We start from the raw sequence: 27,557 nt of genomic DNA on the forward strand, positions 1-27,557 counted from the left end.
GCCACTTGGGGCCCTGAAACAAGTTTCAGATATTTGGGTGCCCCATCTGAATTACTGTCAGCCTCATTGGAATATGAGGAAAAAACAAAAGTTGTCTGGACAGTGGATCACCCTTCATGTAGCTGGCTTAAAACTAGTTCTTTTTTATTAATTTGAAGAAATGCATATTAGTTTCTTGTAACACTTGGTGATTGTATATTGACTTGACCTAGACAAGGTTGTTTCATTTAAAAAACAAGTGGCATAAACTAAGAAGTAAGGAGGTGTGCAGAAAAACTCATTCATTGAGTATTATGGTATGCAAATGGCATTGCTGAGTATGTTGGTATGTAAGAGTATTATGGTATGCATATGGCACTGCTTAGCATGTTGGTATGCATGAGTATTATGGTTTATATATGACTGATGAGTATTATGGTTACATATGACACTGATAAGTTTATGGTATGCATATGACACTGCTGAGTATTATGGTATGCATGAGTATTATGTTATGCATATGGCACAGCTGAGTATTATTGCATACATGAGTATTATTTTATGCATATGACACTGCTGAATATTATGGTATGCATATGGCACAGCTGAGTTTATGGTATGCATATGACACTGCTGAATATTATGGTATGCATATGGCACAGCTGAGTATTATGGTATGCATATGGCACAGCTGGGTGTTACTGTATGCATTAGTATTATATTATGCATTTGACACAGCTGAATATTATGGTATGCATATGGCACAGCTGAGTATTATGGTATGCATGAGTATTATGGTATGCATATGGCACAACTGAGTAGTATTATATGCTCATTTTTTTCCCCATTAACTTTACATTGTCAGAATTGTTCAATATTCCCCGATACTGAACGCGCGCAGCAATACACATATAGCATTCACGTGAATAAAGGAACTACTTTCTTTTGTAAATAAACAATAGACTCAGACACCAGCACTTTTGATTTGTAAACAAATCATGTACACTCGCATAAGAGACTCTTTACGTTGTGGTTGTTTAAATTTGTTTCTGAATGAACTAAAACATGTTTCATGGACTGCAAAATAACCCAGCTGTTTTGGCACATTCCGCGTTGATACAATGTTTTGGATTTAGGCTAGCTACATTATATAAATGACGGAAGATTAGGTCCTTACAAATAACATACAAGTGACAAGGCATATATTGTTTTCTTTACCTGGTGATAAGAATGGCAAAATAAAATATACTTACAGTTTTACCTCCTGAATTTCCTCAAAATGTATTTTCTTAATTCTGCAAATCCGAATTACAATGAGCCATGTCATCGGTTTTCAATCCGGATTACACATTTCGAAATTATGCTGTAATTTCAATGATAAGTGCAATTGCATCCTCCTTACTGCACTCAAAATAAAATAAGCATTAAAATCCATAGCGTCTTTTTCCCACATTATGATTTCAAACATTCAATGACAGAAACAAACACATTTACAGACGTAAACACGCTTCTCACGCACCACTTCAATCCGATGTATTTCATGTATAATTTGCATAGATGAATCCAGTCCAAAATCACAACTTTTGTCAAATCGAAACAAAATACCAAAATATATTCATTCCAGATCAAATGGAACAGTTGTTGCAATGCGCATTCATTCACAATATGACTGCAAATTTCAATTTTAACTAGACACGCCATTTTCTTTTGAAAGTTATGTCGAGCGCACGACTAAGTTCAAATTTATATGGGCGGAGTTATGTGCGCATTAATAATAATGTCATTGTGTAATGCCAAATCTGCGCTTGTGTATTTAGTTTGGAATACAGCATTCATTCATTTACATTGTTTCTTGTAGTGTATTTTGTTTATATAATTAAACCTTAGGTAGAATAAAAAATGAGCATATAATAAAAAGGTTACTGCATGAGTATGGGAAAATATGAACTCGTTTTATCGGAAGGATATCCTGCACTCACAAGTTCGTGCAGTATTCCATCCAAAAAACTCGTTTATATTTTCCCATACAAATGCAGTAACCTATAATTATTATATGCATGAGTATTAGGTGGCGCTCTACAGTTTAATATTTTGCATAGGGTTAGGATTTTAAAGAAAAAGAATTTCCCTGGCTTTCCTCACTGATTATACTGGCTATTTAAAAAAGACCTTGTATATCTTGGGTATAATTAAAAGAACCTTTAATTCCCTTTATTTTGGTGTATGATTGATGGATGTAGTATGGGTTATAGAGTATACAGCTTGGCCTTACTTCAAATGTGCACCTTTCAGAAAAGTGCTAGCTTTACTTGGTCATTTTCACTTCCTGAACTTCAGAGGCAAATTGTATAAAAAAGAGCTGATAACTTTTTTTACATTTTATATATTTGGTAATTCATTCATTGCACTTTCAGAAGCTGGTATTGTCTAGTCTGGCAAAATTCATTTTCCCTATTTTAATAGCTGCTATGTATAGTGTACTTTAGACTAATTCAGGCTGATTTTTTAACACAAGGGAGCAGTCATTTTAGTTAGCAGTGTGCTTAAATCATGTAAAATTTCCAAAAGTACAATATCCAAAGAAATATCGTCCACATTACATTACTGTAGCATATAGGTATGCCAACATTCTCTCCATTGTGCATGTTTTAAATGCGAACTACTTCACCTTACATATGTCACTCTCTCTAAAGTACATATTAATTGGTGAGCGCCCCTATATGACACAGCTGAGTATTATGGTATGCATGAGTATTATGGTATGCTTATGACACCATTAAGTATTGTGGCATGTATATGACACAGCTGAGTATTATGGTATGCATGAGTATTATGGTATGCTTATGGCACCATTAAGTATTGTGGCATGTATATGACACAGCTGCATATTGTGGCATGTATATGACACAGCTGAGTATTATGGTATGCATGAGTATTATGGTATGCTTATGGCACCGTTAAGTATTGTGGCATGTATATGACACAGCTGCATATTATGGTATGTATATGACACTGCTGAGTATTAGGGTATGCATATCGCACAGTTTAAAAAATAAAAGCCAAGTTTAACAATGCTGTAAGTGTGGTGCTCAAACATGGGTTATAATTATAGGATATGTCTTAATTCTAGAACTGTTATAATTATAGGATGTGTCATATTTCTGGTTATAATTATAGGATGTGTCGTATTTATGGTTATAATTATAGGATATGTCTTAATTCTAGAACTGTTATAATTATAGGATGTGTCATATTTCTGGTTATAATTATAGGATGTGTCGTATTTATGGTTATAATTATAGGATATGTCTTAATTCTAGAACTGTTATAATTATAGGATATGTCTTAATTCTAGAACTGTTATAATTACAGTGGAACCTGTCTTGAAAGACCACCCCTTCTGCCAAAACATAATGGTCTCTCATGGCAGGTGGTCTCTTATAACAGGTTATAACACTATAAAATCTCTAAATCTGTACATGGAGAACCTGGTCTCTCAAGACAGGTGGTCTCTCATAGCAGTGGTCTCTCAAGACAGGTTTTACTGTATAGGATATGTCATAATTCTAGAACTGTTATTCTTATAGGATATGTCTTAATTCTAGAACTGTTATAATTATAGGATATGTCATAATTCTAGAACTGTTATAATTATAGGATATGTCTTAATTCTGGTTATAATTATAGGATATGTCCAAATTCTGGTTCTAATTATAGGATATGCTTAATTCTGGTTATAATTATATGGCAGGAAACAACTAGAGGACAATAAAGTACCAGGCAAGGAAGTATTTTAATAAAATTAGTTGTGAATGGCAAGCAAAAACCAAAATACATTGAGGGATGTGACTTAAATAAATCTTAACGTAAGCACAATTTTAAAAATCCATTCCTTGAAACAGGCTGGATACACTGGCTTCTAATCAGTTTATAAATCCATTCCTTGAAACAGGCTGGATACAATGGCTTCTAATCCAGTTTAAAAATCCATTCCTTGAAACTTGCTGGATACACTGGCTTCTAAACCAGTTTATAAATCCATTCCTTGAAACAGGCTGGATACAATGGCTTCTAATCCAGTTTAAAAATCCATTCCTTGAAACAGGCTGGATACACTGGCATCTAATCCATTTTAAAAATCCATTCCTTGAAACAGGCTGGATACACTGGCTTCTAATCCATTTTAAAAATCCATTCCTTGAAACAGGCTGGATACACTGGCTTCTAATCCATTTTAAAAATCCATTCCTTGAAACAGGCTGGATACACTGGCTTCTAATCCATTTTAAAAATCCATTCTTTGAAACAGGCTGGATACACTGGCTTCTAATCCATTTTAAGTCAGCTGACAACCTGCTCCCAGGCAGACAGTTGAAATGACGCTGGGTGGGCAAATAGTTCCATTGCCTATTTAAGGCCAGTCTAGGGAGTCAGTTTCAGCAATTTGATATACAAAATCATTAGAGAAAAGCTAGTGGTTCACAGGATTGTAATTACCATGACATGACATGAATCACCTACTAGTACATAGGGTCTTACACTAATTATGATGCCATGTCCTGAACCACCTAGTGGTACATAGGGTCTTACTTTAATTGCAATGCCATGCCTGAACCACCTAGTGGTACATAGGGTCTTACTTTAATACAATGCCATGCCATGAACCACCTAGTGGTACATAGGGTCTTACTTTAATTACCATGACATGTCATGAACCACTTAGTCGTACATAGGGTCTTACCTTTTTAACAATGTCATTCTATGAACCACCTAGTGGTACATAGTGTCTTACTTTAATTACACAACCGCTTTAGAGGCCTAGTGGATAAAGAGTCCGCCTTGGATTTGGGAGGTTGTAGGTTCAATCCCTGGCTGAGTCACACCAAAAACTTACAAAAATGGTACTAACAGCTGCCTTGCTTGGTGCTCAGCATTAAGAGGTTAGTGTTAGGACTGGTCAGCCTGGTGTCAGGATAATGCGACTGGGTAGGACATCATGCTACATGTCTGCGACATGATGCCTCAGTGCTAGACATCACTATGAACTGCCACAATGCAGATATGGTAGCGATATGACTAAAAAATTGTTCAAGCTGCATTAAAAGGTCAAAATCACACACACACACACACACACACTTTAGTTACAATGTCATACCATGAACCACCTAGTGGTACATATGGTCCTACTTTAATTACAATATCATGCCATGAACCACCTAGTGGTACATAGGGTCTTACTTTAATTACAATGTCATGCCATGAACCACCTAGTGGTACATAGGGTCTTTAGTTACAATGCCATGCCATAAACCACCCAGTGGTACATAGGGTCTTTAGTTACAATGCCATGCCATGAACCACCTAGTGGTACATAGTGACTTACTTTGATTACAATGTCATGCCATGAACCACCTAGTCGTACATAGGGTCTTACTTTAATACAATGACATGCCATGATCCAGCTTGTGGTGCATGGGGTCTTACAGTAGTTACCATGATATAACTTAGAGTCCATGACAACATGCCTTCTTTAAAGAGTGACACAAATCTGTTTCAGGTTAATGGAGTACAGACTCTTAAGTTCAAGGTGACATTCTCAAAAACTTTTTGAGTCAGAAATTCAAGTTCAAGATCACAAAATCCAGTATTATATATATACCGTATTTTCCGGCGTATAAGTCGATACTTTTTGACTTGAAAGTTCGGTCTTCGTCTTATACTCTGAATCAACTTATATATGGATTGTGTCATTGAAATTGCATCGACTTATATATGGATTACAGTATCCGGTATGCTATTGACATTGCTCTATAATCGGCATAATCGAAAACAGGTCACATAGAAGTACAAATTCATGTTAAATTACTATGTCAATAAATTGTCATAAACTAATATGACTGCATTTATATTTGTAAGTTTTGTCATTATTTATTTTGCATTCTGCGTGTTTTTTCTTATTTCTCAAACATAAAATAAAAGAAAACAATTTACCGTACCGGTAAAAACTTCACCGGGTTGCATAGCACACTTACGGTCTATACTCTATAGTGTACTGTACTAATTCAAAGCATATTGTTTGTTCCTAAAAAAAAAGATATGAAATAACTGATCCATTAATATTTGATTTTCCAGTATAATGTTGGACACACGTGAGCAATTACCGGCATAGCTTTTTGATTGATCCAATTGATCCTACAAAGGGATGTAGTCCATATTAACTTGAGCGTTCTATGATTATTTATAAAATAATGTAGATCATGCATTCAACTCAATCCCCCAAATCATATGTTTCTAATTGTATTTGACAAAGTTTCTCAAATAAATTAGGTTTATACTACACTAAAATCAGATATATAGATGGACTACCAGTACTCGTAGATCATCAGTGATCCATGATTTTTAGTTTCGCAATTCAGTTTAAAGCAAATTATAATGTCAACACTTCACCTATATTCATTCTTAACCAGCTGATGATTCGGTGTCGCTCTTTGATTATACCGGTTGTTGATAAATTGGTCTTTGGTTTCCAACAACAATCAAAGCCAGTAGCCGCAATTGTTTAGACCTTGATATTGGCTTTAGCTACCGATACTAGTTACCATATTGCCGGTACCCCATTGTTCTTTATCATTAATCTGCATCAATTACGCTACCTGTTTTTAATATCAGTGGGATTAAGTACAACAGGAAATGATGCCCACTCCCTTCTCTAGATGTAAATAATGAATTTAGCCATCGGCATTGTTTTCATTGCTATAGTATGGGCACATTTTAATGAGTTCGGTATATTTTGATCAATCTTTTCAGTCATAATCATTCATATAAATATCCCCGTACAAATCATACACCTTATCTCACAATGCCTCCCGTCAAATCACGCAAGTCTTACACAGTGGCTTTTAAGCTGGAACTTGTAAAGTTCTCATCTGTTGAATCTTGCACTCAAGACTGGTTTCAGTTGGAAGGAATAATCATAGCATGCACAGCCATGTGGCTCTTGTTGCAATGAATATCATAATTAAAACAAATATGGTTTAAACTAAACTAAAATCAGATATATTGTGAGCGCGCGTGCTTGTGTGTGTGCGCATGAGAGAGAGAGTGAGAGATGAAAAAAATTGTCCGTGTACAAGATCGTTCTTTTATTCAGGGCGGTTTTTATTTGTAGCTTTTGCAAAGAGAAAAAAGATGGTATTTTGAGTTACCTGACGATTGTGATAATCCTCATGTATTACGAGCCTACTATATTCCATTATCAATAAACACTGCTAAATCAACAATTCATTCTTGTTTTAATTACGATGTACATTGTCACAACAACCACATGGCTATGCAGTGTTATTATTAAACATGCTTAGCGCTTTGGCTATAATTGAAACCAGATTGAGGGCAAGAATCGACAGAATAGGTCAAATCAGCGAGGCTGCCAGTAGGGAAATGAGGCTTTTTTTAGGGAAATGAAAATCTGTCAACATTTTATTGAAGTCATTGTCCATACAAAATTTGTTATAAGGACAAGAGATCATACCCATTACTTTGTATTCGAACTCGCCGATAAAGATAATAGTGGGGTATATCATTGAATAGATTAGTAATAAAATGTTAATTATATCCAAGTCCAAACAGAACAAACACTTAAAAAATAGTATATATATATATATATATATATATATATATATATATATATATATATATATATATATATATATATATATATACGAATCGATTTAACGGAGTCCGTGACTTTCAAACTTATGATAGAAAATGACAAGTTTGTATAAGTTATGTTCGTAACTACAGGTAATAAAATGAACTACAACATGGATGTGCTTTCAGTTATAATAAAACAAGCATGGACTGTTTATTCAGCTGTGTCAATTGATAACAAAATATAGCAGTTCAGAAGTAAAATCACAAGCATGTTAGCATCGGTAATGCAATTTCACGATTGCCGGTAATATGGAATATCATACAACGATACCATCAATATTCATGCAACCGGAAGTTACTAGTATAAAATACAAAGCCAAGTTATTGACCTGGCCTTGTCTTATACTCCGAATCGACTTATATATGGACGAAGGAGGGAAAATTTACAAAATTGGTCAATTCGACTTATACTCCGCATCGACTTGTAGGCCGGAAAATACGGTATATATATATATATTTATGATACAACATTAGAATTGAAATTTAAGATGCTTGTGGAGAAACTAAAGTGATGAAGATTCTAAGAGCTATATCTAGATGTGCCCTAATCAAAGTTAGAGAGGGGCCCGGAGTGGCGCTGTCCATTACAGATCACTGCCATCTCACCTCTGTCTGCGTGGGTTGAAGTCTAGGATTCGACCAATTTGGGTATGTGAGAAAGTTTGCCAGTAGCTTCTCGTGGGTCAGTGGTTCTTCCCGGGGTTTTCCAGGGTTCTTCCTCCACCATTAATACTGGCCGCCATGCATAGCCTCTCATGTGCTGAAAAATGGCGTTAAACCCAACAACAACAACAACAAAGTTAGAGAATGTCAATGGGGTTTGAGTTTGTGCTCCTTAAGTTTGGAGAATATGGGTTTTTAGTTATGAAAATTAGCACATTTTTTTTTTTATCTTGTGCTAAAAAAATAAAAATGTGATCTTTTATTATTTCACTTTGATAAGAATGTTTAGAATCACCCAGATTCTGAGACCATATAATCCTCAGTTTTTATAGAAACATGTCAGTGTTTAATGATACTGAATGGCTGGGTGATTTTTAATTTTGGAGGTTTTAGTCTGAGTTGAGTTTTTTTTTAGCTCATTTTCGTAATCACGTAGCAATGAGTCAGCCCCAAATATTTCTGACATGTCTTTGTTTTATTTCTTGGAGGCTTTTTCATTTTCTGTCATGAAATGTTGCGAGTTATGCATGCAAACAGTAGTACTACTAATCCTACTGTCAAAAGTAGGTTATTTCTGCCCATCTATCATGCTGTATAGTTTATTCATAGTTTTGTTACATTGTGCACCATATGAGTTCTTATCAAATATATTTTAGCAGGGTTTAATGTTCATGTGTTGTAATGAGTTAAAACACCACTCAGAGTACATCAGTTTCCATATTTGGTGTGTTTTACACTACTTTGGTATGTTATAAGTTTCATGTGTTATAATACTATAAAACACCAAACCTAATCCAATATTGTCCATATTAGGTGTGTTTTAGTCACTTATCATTAACTAATAAATATTTAAATATCTTTTTCAGACTCGTTTACCGAATATTAAGGTCCATGCATACTTCGCACCAGTCACACCACCCCCCTCTGTTGGCAATGGACGGCAGCGCTACTGTAAATGTTGTACTATTCTCTGACAAAGGCTTTACGTGGTTAGAAACACGTTACTCTATTTACAGACATCTTTTAGACCGAGCCACAATTTAAATACATTCAGCAAGCATGGCCTTCTCCTCAGTTATTTGTGAGCTTGTCCTCTTGTGCTGATTCCTTTGTGGAATTTAAACGGAGAAATCATTAATCACAGATTTTACCCTGAAGAGACAGGATAGGGTGAGAATTGCTATGGCGTGCAAGCTTAACAGGAGATCACAGCTTTACATTTTGTTGGCTTAAAAAAAAAAATCCTTATTGTTGGATATACAAGTCCCATTTTATATGTGGGAATGGTTACAGGTTATATAATCTTGGGACAAGTAAGTTCCAGGTGTATAGGTAAATTGTACATCCTTTTTTTAATCTTGGGACAAGTAAGTTCCAGATGTATTGGTAAGTTGTACATCCTTTGTCATACTAATCAGAAACTGACGACACATCACGATTGTGTTTATGCATGTATACATGCATTATCATTTTGGTGTATCTGTATGGGAGAGATTAAGAATTCAAGGTACCATTGGCCCAAAATTTTGAACAAGTTTTTGATCGATACAGGTCCAAGATAAGAAAGGGTGTTATGCCTGGATGTAACAAGTCATAAGAACCATGTTAAGTGGGCATGCAACAGATCTAGTGCACAGTGCCCAGGGCCTACCAGAATGCCCATTTGGGGCTATGATTTGTTGAAATCAAGTAGCCTGGTGGGCTGCTTTATGATAGTATCTGTATTTTCTCATACCTTCAGATTTGCTTTGCAAAGGATAACAACACTAAGAAGATCAATGGAAATTCTTGAACTTAACATATTTATATTAAGTGCCTTCCTTCGGCTACTGACATTAAGCTTGGCTACCAAGTTTTTTTTCTGGTTTCCCACTGGGCTAATAACTGTCTTTGAAATTCGTCAGATCCTGTAAGTATTTAAGTGATTTTGATCTTCAAGTTAGCAAAGTTCCATTGTTTTCCTGTTTCTTACATGAGTGAACATACATGTATATGTAACTGATATCAATGGATGGGACATCTATGGATGGGATATCTGTGGATGGGACAGCTATGGATGGGATATATTGTCTTTGCTAACCAAGGTTTGTTAATCTAATTTGCTCTCTATCAAACCTTGATATATTTAGCTGGCTGAAATGGTATCTACCATTGTGCTGTCTGATTGGATGCAACTGAAAGACACTGATCCAATTAGATTCCTTGTTACATTTTAATTGGAAGATTATTAGGAATAATCAAGGCAGTCTTAGTAGACATTGTCACATCATAATTAAGTTTCTCCAGTGGAAACATTTCAGACAACTTTTATTTTCAAGTTGATTCCATTGGAAATCATGGAAATTGCCTTACTGAATACCTAACAGGCCATGTAACAAATCCTGTCATTGGGTAATGGATTTTGCTTGCTATGGACAGGAACTCTTTTATCAGCATGATGGCACTTGTTCAAAACAGTTTCCACTAGCTACATCTGCCAAAGGTTAATGTTGAACAAAGTGGATCAGTGACACTTGGCAAGTAAAGATAAGGATATCTATGCATGGGATGCTTTGGCATGGGATATCAGTGTATGTGTATCTTGGCATGGGATATCAGTGTATGTGTATCTTGGCATGGGATATCAGTGCATGTGTATCTTGGCATGGGATATCAGTGTATGTGTATCTTGGTATCGGTTTCTATGATACAGTGGTTATCAAAGAGATAACAAAATTGAGACTTAATATGTATTATGTGTTACTGACAGAATATAGATTTATACTATGTATGATTATATGTTACCTTGATTTAAATGATTTCTTTCCACTTAACAGTATCTAGTGCTTTAAGACCTGTCATGGATTATAAAGCAAATTATTTTATGGACAACAGGTGTACAGTATAGGTACCTACAGATTAATTAACGGAAGGAATTTTTTAATTGCCTTCATCTCTTAATCCTTCCATCTGTGTGACTGTCCAAAATTACATCTCTTAATCTGATGGGTGGAAATTAACCAAGGTCAAACTAGAATTGGATGAAATTAACCAAGGTCAAACTGGAAGAATTGCAATTACAGTAACATTGTTTAACCTTTTATACAAAAAAAATATTTGTACATTAATGAATTTGTACAAATCATGTGCATTTGTTAATGAATTTGTACAAATATTGTACATTGTTAATAAGTTGTACAAATATTGTACATTTGTTAATGAATTTGCACAAATTTTGTACATTTGTTAATGAATTTGTACAAATATTGTACATTTGTTAATGAGTTTGTACAAATTTTGTACATTTGTTAATGAATTTGTAGGAGTAAGACATCTAATATATGCAGCAGACTTGGGATTATGACTCCTGGGTCATAGTCCAGACAAGGAAAGGGGGAGAGGGGCAACATGTAATAGCATGGGGATTGATTATGACTCCTGGGTCAAGATAAAGGGAAAAAGGGGGGGGGGTCATGTAATAGAATGGAAATTGGGGATTTGCTGTTGTGAGTCATGGATGTGTTTTCTCATATAATTCATCTCCAACTGCAATTCAATCTTCATTCACTATTCGTTGGATCTTTATACCACATCACAGTCAAAATTTAATGAGGTTTTCTGGAGTCAGCTTGTCTGTCTGTTCACCTGTGTCACATTTGTTTAGTTAATATCTCCATAACCCTGTGAGGTATATGAAACTTGGTGTGCTTTCATTTGATGACTAGACCTTTTGTCTTGTAACAAAATGAAGTTGGTCTGATCAGCACTTGAAGAATTTTTCCATATTTTCATTACAGATTGTGTCTGTCACACTTGTGTATAGTTAATTTCATGAAACTTGTTATGCCTATGTATCGTTACAGGAGTTTGTGTTAAATGCAAGATTTGGCTTTGTCAGAATAGTAGTTTTAGAGTTATCTTTCCATTTTTTAAAATTGTATTTATACTTCCTGTTGTACAGAGGTATTCCAAAAGCACTTGCCTACTGACAGATCAAGTAGCATAGTCTTTGATCTATAAGCACATTATTTGTTGACAGATCTGATTCTTTGCTGATCACAGGTAGGTGCGTGTAGGTAAATATTGTACAAATTAAGCTTGAAAGGTACATATTTGGTACAGGCAAACTTGTACAGTTCTTAAGTTAGACAAATACTGGAACTTGTACAGTTCTTTTAGTCTACAGTGTTTATTTGAAATAACCAGTCTAACAAACAGCATAGACCCAGGTGTACATTTACAATATAACAGTAAATTAGTCTACACTGAATACTAAAAATCAACAGTTTAACAACAGCATAGGCATAAATCTGCATTCACATTGTTGAAATCTTTGGATGAGACATTTCCAGACCTGCCACCCATTTTAGTTTTGCCATAAATGTTATGGAAATTACCCTAAAATGTGTACTTAGGAATCAAAGCACAAATTATGGAAATATGATTGTTTACAGTAAAAACCAGATACTGGCTTGTCCGTGTTTGATTCGGATCTGTGTTTCTTATTAGGTTAGTGGAATTGGTCAGAGAACCAGACGAACATTTATGGCTTACCCCAAATGCTTTAAACTTAACATATTTTTTATGTGAAATGTCCGCATATTAAAGCTGTTGTATGGTGTATTTTTTTAAAATGGTGTCCAGCAAGCAAGCAGTCAAGGTAAAAGGGACAATAAACATATTAAAAAGTTTGAAATGTACGGGAAGGGTAATAATTATGTTTAGTGGACATCATGTGTTGATTTGAGTATATCACATGGCGGGAAAGATACAATCAGGTTGAGAGATATCAAGAAGCCATTGAGCTCGGTAGGGTCTGGAATTGCAGTTTGTGAAATTAAGGTAATTAAGGATAAAGCAAACTTCACAAATGTTTGAGTTTAGATCATGGTTACAATCGGTACAACAGTTATGAATCTGGACTTTTAAATGGATTTTCCAGATGGGCAACAGCAGTATTTTGTTCCACCTTACTGAAAACTAGCCCAAGTTATGGAAAAAAAATTGACTGCTTGACTGAGAAGGTCTTGTTAGGGTTGGCAGGTCAGTGTTTCTTCACAACACAGAGTATTCTCACAGGTCTGCATTTCTTCACACACAGAGTATTCTCACAGGTATGTGTTTCTTCACACACACACAGTATTCTCACAGGTCTGCATTTCTTCACACACACACAGTGTTCTCACAGGTCTGCATTTCTTCACACACACACAGTATTCTCACAGGTCTGCATTTCTTCACACACACACAGTATTCTCACAGCTCTGCATTTCTTCACACACACAAAGTATTCTCACAGCTCTGCATTTCTTCACATGCAGACAGTATTCTCATGCAGATTCTCACCCAGACAAGAAAATCTTTGTGAAAGTGATACAGCATTTTAGAATGGCAACATCCAGGAACATTTGAGAACATGTTTTATGGCATATGGGCAAAAATCCCCAAACAGGTCACTCAAAAATGGCCTGTGTGATGACAGATATGGGTTGCCATTGGTCGCATTTAAGTGCAAGTTATGCATAAGCAAGCACCCAATTTCGTTGTCAAGACATTGAACTTAATGATAGCACTCAGGTTGAGTTTTACTCATGTTTAAGTTTAATTTACGTTCTATCTGACTTGTACGCCCTCTCAAGCAATTATTTGTGGCATTAGATAGCCTCACTGTTAAGGCTAATGAGATTGGATAGCCTCAGTTTTTAACTGCAACATTTTTTTCCCCCAAAATTTTTAATCACACCGATTGGGGCATACTTGATTCTGATCATTCTTGCATGTGTTACTATACACTGGCTTAATGTACAAATACTGTACACTGGCTTAATGTACAAATTCTGTACACTGACTTAATGTATAAAAAAAATTGTACACTGGCTTAATGTACAAATACTGTACACTGGCTTAATGTACAAATACTGTATGCTGACTTAATGTACAAATACTGTACACTGGCTTAATGTACAAACACTGTACAATGGCTTAATGTACAAATTCTCCAATTTTTGGGGAGTGAAATATTTAACTTTGGCATTTGAGATGATAACAGCTTGCAGAAAAATCCTGTTCTTATTGTCTTGACTGCAAAGCATGGGTAAAATATGCATATCACTTTGCTGACAGCATTGTACTGTTTTCACAGTTTTATGCTGGAGTTAAATTTGAGCACAGGACACACCACATTATCTGACTCGGGCTGGTCTGGTAGTAGGATTTGAACCTGCATCCTTTCAGTCATGAGTCTGGCACACTAACCAATGAGCCACCATGGCTCCCATCTTAAATTGGTGTTGGATGTGTCTCACCCTAGTTAATGCTGATTGTATCTCACTTAACATTGTTGTTGACTGTCTCACTTTTCATTGATGTTGACTCTGTCGCACCTTAAAGTAGTGTTCTTTGGGTATATCTCGTATGACTGTTGTTTGTATCTCATCTTATATCAGTGTTGGATGTATTTCAACTTATTTTTTGTGTTGGCTGTTTCTCACCTTATATTAGTTTTGGCTGTATCTCACCTTACATTAGCGCGACTGTATCTTACTTTACATTAGTGCTGACTGTATCTCACCTTACATTAGTGCTGACTGTATCTCACCTTACATTAGTGCTGACTGTATCTCACCTTACATAGTGCTGACTGTATCTCACCTTACAATAGTTTTGGATGTGTCTTAATATTTATTTTGATTTGAAATTTATAAAGTGAGTTAAATATATGTCACAATGTGCTTGCAGTGAGTGCTGTCCAATAAGTTATTTAATGTAAGAGACAAATTTCATCCAAGATAAATTAGAGATATTATTTATTACACACTTTGCGTATTACTAAAGGATGGTACTATGCAGCATAAGTGTTATGTAACATTGTGATATACAGTTGTTATAACATGATATGATGGTGAAGATAAAGGTGAGCACAGTGTCATAAATTTATTTCTTTTTTTTATGTGAAACCATGGGCAGCTATTCAGACACTTTGAAATTCAGTGTTGCGGCAAAATTGAACTTGGCATGATACCAGTACTAATTTTAAAGAACTGATCAGTACATATTGTTTCCTTTTTGTAGGCATGATACCAGTACTAATTTTAAAGAACTGATCAGTACATCTCGTTTGCTTTTTGTAGGCATGATGCCAGTACTAATTTTAAAGAACTGATCACTACATCTTGTTTGCTGTTTGTAGGCATGATGTCAGTACTAATTTTAAAGAACTGATCAGTACATCTTGTTTCCTTTTTGTAGGCAAATCAAAAGCCAAGATAGAACAAAATCTAAACAGAACAGTTTATCTCTGTCCCTCTCTCCTTTGCAAATTTTAATGTCAAGATTTTGCCATAATTACTATATTTAATCCAGTTAAAAAATCCTCATCTCATTCCAATGCAAGTCGATTAGATTCACCTTTTGAAAAGAGACATAGAATAAATCATTGCGATACTTTCCAGATTGGTTAAGATTTTTGCAGCCAAAATATCCAACTAGAAATATCAGGGATAGATCCTTATCGTAAAAGACATGCATTGGTAATAACATTAAAATATGTTCCAATCATCAATGAAATGTCTGTACGTTTGTATGTCTGTGTTATCCTTGCAGTTTTGGAATTACAAATTTAAGAAATAATTCAGTTGAATTAACTGTAAACTAGTTCTTTTGTTACTAATAATGGAATACACACTCAAATTGGTGTGACATAAATAAAGTTATTATGACATAATGAGAACCACAGGTTTGAGAGCAGTTCAAAATGGCAACCATTTATATCTGAGGTCATTCTCTAACATGCAATGGAAAAGGTCCAGGATGGACCATTGGAAATGGGACATGAAATTGACAATGAACTGCAAACACTGGAGACCTGTATCTACCAATGCATAATGAGTTGGCAGATCAGAGTACTCATAGACCCTAAACTAAAATTGAATTAGATGACATCAGATCTGCCTTTAATAATGGCTGTACTTAGATTTGCCAGGGGGAGGCAATTCTGATATTGACCTAAAAACCCGGCAATTGTTATTGGGAAATAAAGGGTCTCACAATTTTTAATTATTTTTCTTTCTTCTTTGTAAAAATTGGGTGATCTCATGAAATTTCACTAGTTCAGTCATAATTTTTACTTGCCTGGGATAATTAAGTTTGAGAATTGCCATTCCTTGACTTCTGTTGTAAATGAGCAAATCATGTTTCCATTAGAATGCATGGAAATAGCACTGATAATGATGCCAGTATATTTCAGTTTATAATTTACAGCGTTATATTTTGCTGTATATGAAAAGTTTGATATATTGTGTTGAATAAAAGGACTAATCTGTGAGACGTGTAACTGCATAGGTTTGTGTCTCAGTAGAACTTGTACTAAGAAGAAACGAAGCAAAAATAATGAGACATATTATATTAAAACTCTTCTATACCAAAAATTGTGTTACAGAAACAAACTAAATACCCAAAACTTAACAGTTTTTCAGAATATTGTTTAAAAAAATTCTTAGCAATTTGTAACTTTTGCTTGCATGCCTGTACGATTTCATTATCGTATGACGGTGGACTATAAATAATGCATATGATCTGAATGATGTCTCATAACAATCTTTGTAGGCCAAAAATAACAGCCTCTCAGTTTTTATAGACCAAACATAACAGCCTATCAGTTTTTGTGGGCCAAAAATAACAGCCTGTCAGAATTTAGGCCAGAAATAACAGGTCAGTTTTTGTAGACCACAAATTGAAGGTAAATGTTTGTCAAGACAGGTTAATTTTCACATGTCTGCTCTTCCATTTTCTCACATCTGATTTTACTCGAATAGAAAATGGATAAACAGATTCCATTGTGCTGTACTAATGGTAACGTATACATGTATCAAGTACAGTGTGCCTTAAATGTACACTCACTCATCAGTTGCTATACACTGTACATGCCTCTCTTCTATTGTTACACACTCCATATTCAGCTTTTTACAAATGTACACAGTGGTCTAAAGCGCTCACCGTTACAGATCACTGCCATCTCAGCTCTGTCTGTGTGAGTTCGAGTCTTAGGCTCAGCTAACGTGGTTACGTGAGAAAGCCTGCCAGTAGCTTCTCGTGGGTCGGTTGTTGTTCCTGAGGTTTTCCGGGGTTCTTCCTTCACCAATTATACTGGCCACCATGTATAGCCTATCGTGTGCTGAAAAATGGCATTAAACCCTACAGCAACAACAACAAATGTACACAGCAGATGGTAAAATAACATTTTTCTGAAACATACTCATTTAATGTGTTATTTCATTATACAGTTGTATGTATTAAACTTTATATGTATTAAAATTTATATGTATTAAACTTTACATGGATTAAAATATTCTGTACAATCTGACACATACTGTATTTTTGGCTGTTCATGACTTGTACCTTTAAATTGTATATAACATCCATACACATAAATTTTAGAAGGAATAAAAACGGTGCTTTCCAGTAATATGAAGATGTGATGGAAAGTTATAAAAAAAACATCATTCCATGTATAATGTTGAAAAACATCATTCCATACACAGTGTTGAAAAACATCAATGAGTACATAATGTTGATAAACATCAGTGAGTACATAATGTTGATAAACATCAGTGAGTACATAATATTGATAAACACCATCCTGTACATAATGTTTTCATTAATAACTCTTCCCAACATGAAATGTAATGCTTTATGTGATTGGTTACTACAATTTATTGGGCCTGGAATTACAAAGGTCATGAGAATAAGAACCATTGGGCCTGGAATTACAAAGGTCAGGAGAACAAGAACCATTGGGCCTGGAATTACAAAGGTCAGGAGAACAAGAACCATTGGGCCTGGAATTACAAAGGTCAGGAGAACAAGAATCATCATTGGTGCCTTAGCTACTACTCAAAGCTACTCTATTACCTGGATTAGCTGATTTAATAATCAGTCAAAATCACAATGGTTGTTTTATTCCTGGTTTCAAGCAAATGTCTGGCTATTTTCTCTCAGCATATGAAATGTTCACAAACCATTTTAAACACTTTTTACCTTTTTGCTTTTACAACATTCATTAAATTGATGCTATATAGTCACTATTGTACTTTTCAGTCTAATGTTGTGTCAGTGCACATACATACATATATATATACATACATACATACATAAGATTCCAACAAGTACAATAGCAATCTTGTAGGTAATTTACTGTCTTAGTTTTACCAAAAATGTTGAGAAATTTAGTGTATGGGTTGCCTGATCTATTGGTGTATTATGCATCGTCTGAATCTTGAGAAATTTAGTGTATCGGTTGCCTGATCTACTGGTGTATTATGCATTGTCTGGTGGGGATTTAATTGACAGTTTGTGGTTAAATACAATACTGTTCATTCTTAGGTACATGTGCTATGCAGTTAAATACAGTACTTATATAGTATAGATATAGTACTACACATGTATAGTTCAGATATAATACGTTTATTGCACAGTACAAATGAATATGCGGACCAATCAATTTCATGTATATTGATGTATTCTTTCATGTTCACAATTTTACCTCCTTGCTGTGGAGGAATGTAAAATAATCGTGTGCATTTAAGTATATTTGTTTCAAGCCATTGCCAGTAGATTTTATGGTCAGTTATGATGCCTGGATGATTCTGTTCTTGATGCATTTTGTTTTTAATCCCCAAATGTTGTTAACAAGTACTTGGAATATTGTGATGCCATTCAGCTCACCCTCACTATGCCCATCCATCTGTCTGTCTGTCAATGAGCAGATCTGTTCCTAAACTGCTGGCTTAGTAGTAACGTTGCCTTGTGGTAACCATTTGCAAGAGGCAAATTATCCTCCCCTCATGCCCCATGGAAGGGCTCAGAGGAATATCATCCTTACCTCATGCCCCAGGGAGGGAGTTTGAGGTATATCATCCTTACCTCATACCCCAGGGAGGGGGTCAGAGCATAAATGTACAACAGTTGTTTTGACATTTTTAATATTTTTGGACCAAACTTTATATCTTCAAGTCGTCACAGGAAGATGCAATGGAGTTTGCATTATGACCCTGAGTCACTGTGCAAATGCAGGTGGGTGTGAGGGAGATGAATTTGAAATGTGCTGTGAAATGTTTGGTGATTTTTTATGGCAAGTAATTACCATTGCTTTAGTGTGTATTAATTACTGTGCTGTGTATATTGATTACTGTGCTGTGTGGATTGATTACTGTGATGTGCATATTGATTACTGTGATGTGTGGATTGATTATTGTGCTGTGCGTATTGATACTCTGCTGAAATTGGTGATTAAGCAAAGTCTAAATGATCATTTTGTGTGCTCCAGCTTTTGTTTTTGGAACATGGTTTGAAATGTTGGTCACAATCTTTTTAATGTATGATACATGTATTTAGATTTCTTAAAAAGTGAGTGTATGCATACATACATGTTTGTATGAAAATCCATCTAAATTATAAGTCATAAAAGTAACAAAAAGTGTCAAAGGACATGAACTTCATGGTTCCCATGGTAACAGATTTTACTATGCTTTTAACATTGCTGGTCATATACCAGATAATCTTAAGGAACTGCCTGTTGTTTGACATCCATCCTTCCATTATCATTATCACTTCACCTTCTACACTACTTAGAGGATTCCTTCTGACTTTACACACACATTCATCCCGGTTGGTACTCAATGAAACTGATGCCACTTTGACATCCAATATGGTTGCTACAGCATTGAAAATCTTGTTATTACTACTTCTGCAGAATAGACAGACATATCAACATGGAATTTTTCACTGGAAAAATTTGTGTGATATCTAATTTTCCTCAATGAAAGTGACACACAATATGAACACCGTGGCAACCTTTTTCAGAAATGTTGTTTTGCTACATCGTCTAGACTCAGAGTCATATTATCATGAAGTTGTGGCCAGAAGACCTGTGCTGTCTAGTTGGACCAAATGAAATTGTTGCAGATTTTACAACCAGTATGGCCACTGCATTGACCATCTTGAAAATTTTGTTTTCACTACATCTCCCATATGGATGGTCATATTGATGTTGGGTTGTCATCAAAAGACTTCTTCAGTTGGTCCTAAATGAAAATGGTGCAAATCTGACATCCAGTATGATTATCATGGCAGCCATCTTGAAACTTTATCATTAAACAGAAAGTCTTATTGACATGCATTTTTCAGCAGATTTTCTTATGACGTTCAGTTGGTCCCAAATGAAAATGGTGCAAATCTGACACCCAATATGATTATCATGGCAGCCATCTTGAAACTTTATCACTAAACAGAGAATCTTGTTGTGGCTACCGGTCTCAACTGGAAAGTGGTATCCACTAGAAGATTTCAAAAGGTCTTCCTTTGGTCGTCAATGAAAGTGGTATTCACTATAAGATTTCAAAAGGTCTTCCTTTGGTCCTCAATGAAAATAATGTCAAGCTGACTTCATGTGGCCACCATGGTGTCTAATTTGAAAATCTTGTTTTGGCTTACTAATACTAGATGGTTTCAGCATCCAGCAGTACTAAAGAAGAAATGGTCTTAACTGGAATTCCCATAAATTCTTTTTGACCATTTGAGTATCAATATCTGCTAATATTGTAATGCAGTATGTATTTCAAATTCAATTTCTTGAATCCAAAAACACAAGGAAACCATTCCTTGTAATACTAAAACAGTGCTGTAAAGACGCTACCCTGACATATTTAGACTTGCAAAGAGTGCTGTAAAGATGCTACCCTGACTTACTTAGACATGCAAAGAGTGCTGTAAAGATGATACCCTGACTTACTTAGACATACAAAGAGTGGTGTAAAGATGCTACCCTGACTTACTTAGACATACAAAGAGTGCTGTAAAGATGCTACCCTGACATATTTAGACAAGCAAAGAGTGCTGTAAAGATGTTACCCTGACTTACTTAGACATGCAGAGAATGCTGTAAAGATGATACCCTGACTTAGACATGCAAAGAGTGCTGTAAAGATGATACCCTGACTTACTTAGACATGCAAAGAGTGCTGTAAAGATGCTACTCAGGCTTATTTAGACAAGCAAAGAGTGCTGTAAAGATGTTACCCTGACTTCTTTAGACATGCAAGGAGTGCTGTAAAAATGCTACCCTTACTTATTTAGACATGCAGAGAATGCTGTAAAGATGATACCCTGACTTACTTAGACATACAAAGAGTGCTGTAAAGATGCTACCCTTGCTTATTTAGACATGCAGAGAATGCTGTAAAGATGATACCCTGACTTATTTAGACATACAAAGAGTGCTGTAAAGATGCTACCCTGACATATAAAGATATACAAAGAGTGCTGTAAAGATGCTACCCTGATTTATTTAGACATGCAAAAAGTGCAGTAAAGATACAATCATGACTTATTTAGATGTGCAGAAAGTGCTGTAAAGATGTTACCCAGACTTAGACATGCAAATAATGCTGTAAAGATGCTACCCAAGGTTATTTAGAAATTTAATATCACATTACATTTAGACCTTTAAGCTTAGACACTGACAAAGCTTGCTAGTAGATTCCCATGGGTCTGTGTTTCTACTCAGGATTTTATGGGTTCTTCCTCCATCCAGTGTACCGACTGCCATGTGTAATCTATCATGTGCTGAAACATGTCATTAAACCCATAACAACCAACCAACATATCAGTATGAGTAACCAGGGAAGCCACAACTCCTGCATTAATTTAATTTCTTCTTTTTATAAGTCCCCTCAGTATACTGCAGCCCCTCTCATAGCACGGGTATAGTCATGGATTCCATATACACTGATCCCTCATTATAAAGTCCTGTATATTGCTGCTTATCTTATGACATGGGTATTTTCATGGATTCCATATACACTGAGCCCTCACAGTAAAACCCACTATGGACATGGAGTCCATATATAGTTATGCCTCATTATAAAGTCCTCTGTGTATTACTGTCCATCTTATGGCATGGGTATCGTCATGGATCCCATATACACTGATCCTTTAATATAAATCCCCTCTATATACTGCTGCCATTATTCCTATAACATGGACATGGGCCACATTTAGTGAGCCATCATGATACCCCAAATATAATGCTGCCCTCTAATAACAAGGGTATGGCATTGGGTCCCATATACACTGCTCACTAATTATAAATTCACTTAGCATACTGCAGATCTCTCATAACATTGGTATGGTCATGATCCCATATACATTTGTCTCTCACTATAAATCACCTCTATATACCACAACCCTTCTCATAGCATTGGCATGGTCATATATCAGTCTGCATGGTTTTGTCAATGTTATTTATTTAATCTGATTTTAGGGATCACAAGTGCAAACAAAATTATTGTTTTCCAGTGAAAATAGATCACAAATGCAAACAAAAGTATTGTTTTCCAGTGAAAATAGATCACAAATGCAAACAAAATTATTGTTTTCCAGTGAAGTAGATCACAAATGCAGACAAAATTATTGTTTTCTGGTGAAAATGGACAGATGAAATATACATGTATAACTACTTGCCATGGATTTATAGTTTACACATCCAGTTCAATAACTTTTTTTCTCACATTCTGTGTACTGTTTGGACAGTGTGTATTGCCATTACAGTTTTGAACAGTGTATTGCCATTACAGTTTGGACAGTGTGTATTGCCATTACAGTTTGGATGGTGTGTATTGTCATTACAGTTTGGACAATGTGTATTGCCATTACAGTTTGGATGGTGTGTATTGCCATTACAGTTTTGAACAATGTGTATTGCCATTACAGTTTGGGCAGTGTGTATTGCAATTACAGTTTGGACAGTGTTTATTGCCATTACAGTTTTGAACAATGTGTATTGCCATTACAGTTTGGACAATGTGTATTGACATTACAGTTTGGTCAGTGTTTATTGCCATTACAGTTTGGACAATGTTCATGCCATTCCAGTTTGGACAACGTATATTGTCATTAGTTTTGGACAATGTGTATTACCATTACAGTTTGGATGGTGTGTATTGCCATTACAGTTTTGAACAATTTGTATTGCCATTACAGTTTGGACACTGTGTATTGCCATTACAGTTTAGACAGTGTTAATTGCCATTACAGTTAGGACACTGTGTATTGCCATTACAGTTTGGACACTGTGTATTGCCATTATAGTTTGAACAGTGTATATTGCCATTACATGTTGGACAGTGTATTGTCATTACAGTTTGGATAATGTATTGCCATTACATGTTGGACAGTGTATTGCCATTACATTTTGGACAGTGTGTATTGCCATTAAAGTTTGGACACTATTGCAATTACAGTTTGGACAATGTGCATAGCCATTACAGTTTGGACAGTGTTAATTGCCATTACAGTTTGGACAATGTGTATAGCCATTATAGTTTGGACATTTCAAAAGTGATTACAGTTTGGACAATTCGTATTGCCATTGCAGTTTGGACACTGTATTGCCATTACAGTTTGGACAATGTGTATTGCTATTACAGTTTGGACAGTGTTAATTGCCATTACAGTTTGGACAATGTGTATAGCCATTATAGTTTGGACATGTGGATTGCAATTACAGTTTGGACAATTTGTATTGCCATTACAGTTTGGACATGTGTATTGCAATTACAGTTTGGACACTTTGTATTGCCATTACAGTTTGGACAATGTGTATTGCCATTACTGTTTGGACATGTGTATTGCCATTACAGTTTGGACATGTGTATTGCAATTACAGTTAGGACAATTTGTATTGCCATTACAGTTTGGATAACAGGTATTGCCATTATAGTTTTGGACAATGTGTATTGCCATTACAGTTTGGACAATATATTCATTCATCTAGCTAAAGAAAAGCACAAAAACCATTTGACATTGACAAATGAAATTTTGTTAGCATATTGTTTCACTATTTGATGACCTGCTTTTGTTTTCAGGCTATTTTTGCACATGATTTTTTTCTTTCAAAAGCTTCTTCACACAATGATGCAGAAACCACTTGAGGTAGGGAAACAAAATTGTTAGGCATATTTGTATTTATTTGTAGGTGATCTGATTAAAGTTTCAGATAGATTAAGCAGTTTTCAAATTTGTTACACATTTTGAAACTTTCGGGACATGAGACTTTTTTTTTTGTTAAAAACCTTGTTAGAATAATTAATTAAAACCAGTTTGAGGTAGACACATGAAATTTAGTCAGCAAGTCTATACATGTATGTAGGTAGATGAGATGATTACATTTTCATATCATTATATCAGTTATCTTTTTTCACTTTTTCTGTTTTGATTTTTGGGTCTGCATTGGGGCATTTATGTTTTACAAACACCAGTCTAGTAATTCCTTTTGTTTAAAGAAACACATAAAAAAGATACCTATTTGTGTATAATGCAGTTCCTACTGTGAAAACTGTTGACCTAGGTCTCCCAACATATATATATATATATATATATATATATATATATATATATATATATATATATATATATATATAATGCAAATGAATGTCTATACTGGACCCAGGTCTGACAACATAAACATAATGCCAGCAGATGAAGGTCTGTACTGGACCAAGGTCTGCAAACGTGTATATAACACAAGCAGGTGAAGGTCTGTACTGGACCCAGGTTTGTCAACATGTATATAACACCAGCAGATGAAGATCTGTACTTCTCTGAAGATGGTTTACCCATCTCTGTCATATAATACGACAGCAAATGATGTGTACTGGGTCCAGGTCTGCCATCGTATAATATGACAACAGATGAAGGTCTTTGGACCAAGGTCTACAACCATATAATACAACACCAAATGAAGGCCTGTACTGTTCGTTCAAAATCATATGTTGGTCAAATAGCACAGGTTCTGATGTGCCAGAATAAGATTGTAGCAGATCAGGGTCTGCACAGTTCAGCATGTGCAATACTCAAATACAGGAAATAATGATGATTGTTTTATTGTTTTGCCTTGTATATCATTTCTAAATTATAAAGTTGTATTGAGTGAAGCTGGTTATTTCAAGGACTTGTTTCTTTTAATTTTGTTTTGTATTTTTTTTAGGTTTTCAATATTTTCACTTGTGATTGATAATAAAGATTTTTTGTATTTATTTAAAGTTCTTAAAGATGTGAGAAAGACATCGGAATGTGATGATTTCAGTGTTGGGCTTATGTGCAAAATTTAATCTTGTGGTAACTTTAAATGGCCTTAATAAGGTTTACTTAATTTTGCAACACTTTGAGCCTATGTGTTGGTTTGTTGTCCAGTGTCCAGCTATTAGCAGTTGACCTTTTATTTGAACAGGCATCCCAAATAGACATTATAAGGTCCTGATGGTCCTCATTGAAAATAGAGTCCCAAATAGTCATTGTAGAGTCCTGATGGTCCACATTGAAAATGGAGTCCCAAATAGTCATTGTAAGGTCCTGATGTCCTCATTGAAAATGGAATCCCAAATAGTCATTGTAAGGTCCTGATTTCCTCATTGAAAATGGAGTCCCAAATAGTCATTCTAAGGTCCCAATGGTCCTCATTGAGAATGGAGTCCCATTAATGTTGAGAGTGGCTGTAGCTGCCAAGGCAGCTTTTGCTGCCCAGTAACCAGAACAGTAGCAAGTTGTAGGTTTTATCCATGTAGATTGTCAGAAATTATCCAAGATACCATAGTAAAGTCATACCAACTTGTCATCCCAAGATTACAGAAAACATTCCATTTAGGCACACATTTTAAGATCATCTCTCCATTTATATAATGTGACGCTGTGACCAAAACCCCCAAACATTCCTACTTTAGGATGTATTAAAACTCCAGTATTCTATGAAAGCATGTTAGCTTGAGAACGTGTCCATGGATTATATATGCCATTTCTGCTGCCTCATCCCCTTTTCCTCTTGCACAGAAATAGTAATGCCTTTTTGATAACTTGCCATAAAACCAACTCAGCCAGATGAATTTTAGAGATTGTTTTGGGGGGACTTGTTACTTCTGTCGATGTTTGATGACAGTGACCTTTTTGCCAAAATTGTCCAAAATTAAATGTGCCTGTTCTTACAAACATTTTAAGGCCATTTGATACAGGTATTTTAATTTGTTGTTACCATGGATACCACTAAACAATTAATTCCTTATTTAAGTATTTATTGTGTACTTGAAAGAAAAAATAATCAGTTTTGTTGTTTTTCCATATTTTAGAATCTAGATATTGTATTTTGAGTGAAAATTTCTGTAAATGTAGTTTGGTCTTTCATCAGGATATCATCACAGTTTTCTTAAGAACACATTATTTGTCTTTTTTTCTAATTAAAAAACACATCAGCTATCTATTTTAGCTAATTATATACTTAAAGGCTCTCAGAAATGAGAAGTTGTGCAAGGAAAAATGAATGGAACAAATTAAAAGATAATATTAATTTTGTCACAAGCATGGTATCATTATATTCTAGAAAGAATGGAATTTGATCATTGTTAATATACATGTGCTTATAATTATTACATTATTATTACATTTATAACAAGTAGTTATTACATTTGTTTGAATCGGCATACATATCGATATTTACTCATTTTGTTTCATACATAAAATTGTATTTCTTCATAGTACAATCTGATTTGCTGCTTTGAAAAGTGAGGGTTGATCTGATTGGCTAATGTGAGATTACTATAAGGATCTGATTCACACAGACTCTTGTATGACTTCAAGAGATCTCTAGGAGTTACATGAGGGTCTGGTTGAACAAGACTACTTTGTTTAGTATGTATGAATATGATTGTGATAAAAGATATGAACCTTAGTGTATGTGTGGTGAACTAAGTGTTGATAAAAAAAGTGTTTTTGCTATTTATGTATGTTCAACTTCATTTGTTAGACATGTAATTATTCTGTAATTGATAACAATTGCAGATCATATCAGTAGACATTGAAAAATAAAATATTCATAGATATATCAATTGCAGTATGTCTGTGCTTGCTTTTTGTCTGTCTGTCTGACTCCCCCCCCCTTTCTCTCTCCAGCGCTTTCATATTTGCATTTGTATATATTTAGAAAGGGATCTGGAGCTTTGGACAGTTTATCCGAACAAAATCAATATTTTATTCATGGAAAAGTAGAAAATGTCTTAAAAAAGTATGGACGGTTAAAACGTAACCAACCATAATATTCTGTAATGACAATTCATGTATTAATTTTGTTAATATTATCTAATTGAAGTCAGAAAACTACACAGATGCATGCTAAAATAACCAGC

The 27,557-nt window shown here is 35.0% G+C and overlaps 1 protein-coding gene across 2 annotated transcripts in view; it reads left to right on the top strand.

The window, feature by feature from the left end:
- LOC149773786 (F-box/LRR-repeat protein 2-like) overlaps positions 1-27,265 on the top strand; it is a 119,417-nt gene extending 92,152 nt beyond the window's left edge. Inside the window, exons 15-16 of one of the 2 annotated variants that reach the window (XR_016417277.1) lie at positions 9,219-24,916; positions 24,969-27,265. Coding sequence is in view for 1 of the 2 variants with exons in the window: in XM_089946010.1 (XP_089802136.1) it covers positions 9,219-9,326 (108 nt within the window). In the remaining variant the exon portion in view is untranslated. Of the gene's footprint in view, positions 1-9,218 lie in introns of both variants that reach the window. The other variant, XM_089946010.1, reaches the window with a different exon arrangement.
- Positions 27,266-27,557: the final 292 nt, after the last annotated feature.

The sequence above is a fragment of the Sinohyriopsis cumingii genome, unplaced genomic scaffold, assembly GCF_028554795.1.
Source record: "Sinohyriopsis cumingii isolate HCF-2022 unplaced genomic scaffold, ASM2855479v2 utg000555l, whole genome shotgun sequence".
Taxonomy (NCBI): Eukaryota; Metazoa; Mollusca; class Bivalvia; order Unionida; family Unionidae; genus Sinohyriopsis; species Sinohyriopsis cumingii.